Source organism: Penaeus chinensis, chromosome 8 (assembly GCF_019202785.1).
Source record: "Penaeus chinensis breed Huanghai No. 1 chromosome 8, ASM1920278v2, whole genome shotgun sequence".
Lineage (NCBI taxonomy): Eukaryota > Metazoa > Arthropoda > Malacostraca > Decapoda > Penaeidae > Penaeus > Penaeus chinensis.
Window position 1 is genome coordinate 16,090,162 of NC_061826.1, and position 2,500 is coordinate 16,092,661.

Below are 2,500 nucleotides of genomic sequence, written 5' to 3' on the forward strand. Positions count from 1 at the left end.
GTCGCCATTGGGTTAATGAAATCTATGTAACTTTAAGAAGATAGAAAGAAGAAAAAATGAATAAATAAATATATAAAATAAAAATAAATAAATAAAAATATAAATAATCAATAAATAAATAATGATAAAAATTATTATGACAATGACAATAAAAATAACCCTAAAATTGAGCAAAAAAGAATTTTAAAATTCATTAGAAATGCCAGTGGTAGTATCATTATGAAATTACGTTATCGCTGACGATGATAACAGCAATACAGCTGATGCTAATAACATAAACAATAATAATAACAATAATATTAATAGATATAACAATTTTATAAATAATAATAATAATGATAATGATGATGATGATGATGATGATAATAATAATAGTAATAATAATGATAATGATAATAATATTTATATTAATATCAATATTAATATTAATATTAATATTAATAATAATAATAATAATAATAATAATAATAATAATAATAATAATAATAACAATAACAACAACAATAATAATAATAATAACAACAATAACAATGGAAATAATAATAGCAATAATTACAAAAAAAATGAAATAATAATAATAACAATAAAAATAATAATAATAATAATAATAATACTTAAAAATAATGGTATTACCATAAAAAAATAATAATGAAACTTATGATATTCAAACTGGCAAAAATTAAGACCATATGTATAAATATAAATATAAACAAAATAATCGTTATGAAAACAAAAACTCTATAACAACAATAACAACAGTGCCTACAACTAAAAATAAAAGGACTAAAAATCCACACATATGCGTACCGGCAAGTCAGAGCCGCTCACCTGTGGATAGTAGAGCGGCGTCTGGCAAGGCTGGCGCGGCAGGTGCACTCTCAGTCTCTCCGAGTCGGACGGGTGAGGCATGTGGTAATAGGCCGCCTGGAGCATCTTGAACTGCAGGTCATGCTCAACGGTCAGCTTGGCAGGGCCCAGGGGAGCCACACCCAATAAGGGCGGGATGTTGGCCTCGCAGGTCGTTGTGGACTTCTCAGTGATGGTCCTGGTGCTGGAGCTGTTGTTATTGTTGTTGTTGTTGGCATTGGAGTTGGTGCTGCTCGTAGTGGTGTTGCTGACTGGGCAGCTGCTGCTTTCTAAGACTGGAAGGGAGGCAGACGAGGCTCACATGAATGGGGACAGGGAAATGCTGGGAAGCTTCAACAGTAGAGGCTAATTGGCTTTTCCAAAATTCTGCTGTTGGCTCTAAAATTGTTGTTGTACTGCTAGCCACAACAGCCAGTCTATCCATTTGCAAACTACTTAGACAAGTAATAAAAAAAAAAAAACTTTTTTTTTTTCTAATTGAAAAAAGAAACAAGTAGAGGGTCTTTTATGATTAAAAAAAACTAATTTTTAAACAAATGAGGCAAATGCAAAAAAAAAAGACTCATACAGCACAATGCATCAAGCATTATGAACTGACCTGTTGAAGTTATTGATGAAGAATTAACTTCATTGACTTTCTTCTGCGCTATGGCTTTTAAAGATACTGCAGTGTCTGAAGCATTCTGAAAGAATCAAAATTTAATCAAATTAGGAAATCAATTGGCTGTAATAAGATCAACATGTCACACGAAAGTTCTCAATTCTATTTTCAATCAATAATATATAACTGCATCATCACACAAGCAACAAAAGTTATTATAAATTCATTTCATTCAAAACAATCAAACAAAATGTATGAACAAAAACACAAAAAAACATCAATTTAAGTCATGAATACTTTAGGCATGAGTGTGCCACACAAACATGCCTATGAAATATTTGCATGACGTAAAACAGTGACCACATTTCTGAACAGCAACTCCAACTTACATTTGGGATTTCAATACTTGAAGTATTGTACTTGAAACCTTTTAGGTAGTTTAATATAAAATAAATGTGTGAATGACACTTTCCAATTGTAAAGATAATCAAGTAATTGTGAATAGAAACTAACAAAAACTTTAAAATATGAATAGATCAATGAATTCAAAAAATCATTTACAAAAGGTTTCACAGGTCCCTAGTATAATGATTTTCCTCCTCTTAGTGATTACTGTACCATCTGGATCTAACACATTTAGCTGATAACATCTTGTCCTTACCACTGGATTTTCTTTTCCCAACCTTAGTAAACTAACCCAATCTTTCTGATCCGTCAAAAGGCAAGAATTTATTCTACATCTTTCTTCTTTACAAGTTAAAAAGTAAATCATGTAAGTCATAACAAAAGTTTAAAAGTTCAAAGTAAATAATTTCAGCTTCAAAATATTGAAGGCTAAAGAATCATAACTAAATAGAAACTGTAACTACAATTTGAACTTAGTTTACCAAGATAAACATTATATACCATAGCTGGTGTGTGCCCTTGATGTGTGGGAGCTGCAGATGGCGTTGGTGCCCCTGAAGGTAATGCTGGTGTAGTGGTTGCACTGCCTGCCAGACTACCTTGCGGTGACGTCACACTCACGCTGCT

General features: G+C 31.4%; 1 protein-coding gene across 5 annotated transcripts in view; it reads right to left on the bottom strand.

Annotated features, from left to right (window-relative positions):
- The window catches only part of LOC125027917 (CCR4-NOT transcription complex subunit 3-like), a 52,367-nt gene that overhangs the window by 11,745 nt on the left and 38,122 nt on the right, over positions 1-2,500 (bottom strand). For 3 of the 5 annotated variants that reach the window (XM_047617060.1, XM_047617061.1, XM_047617059.1), the window contains exons 9-11: positions 2,375-2,500; positions 1,466-1,550; positions 808-1,142 (exon numbers count right to left, since the gene is read on the bottom strand). The exon at positions 2,375-2,500 is cut by the window's right edge and continues 272 nt beyond it. In XM_047617060.1, coding sequence (XP_047473016.1) covers positions 808-1,142; positions 1,466-1,550; positions 2,375-2,500 — 546 coding nt within the window. The remainder of the gene's footprint in view (positions 1-807; positions 1,143-1,465; positions 1,551-2,374) is intronic. The other 2 variants (XM_047617062.1, XM_047617063.1) reach the window with 2 other exon arrangements.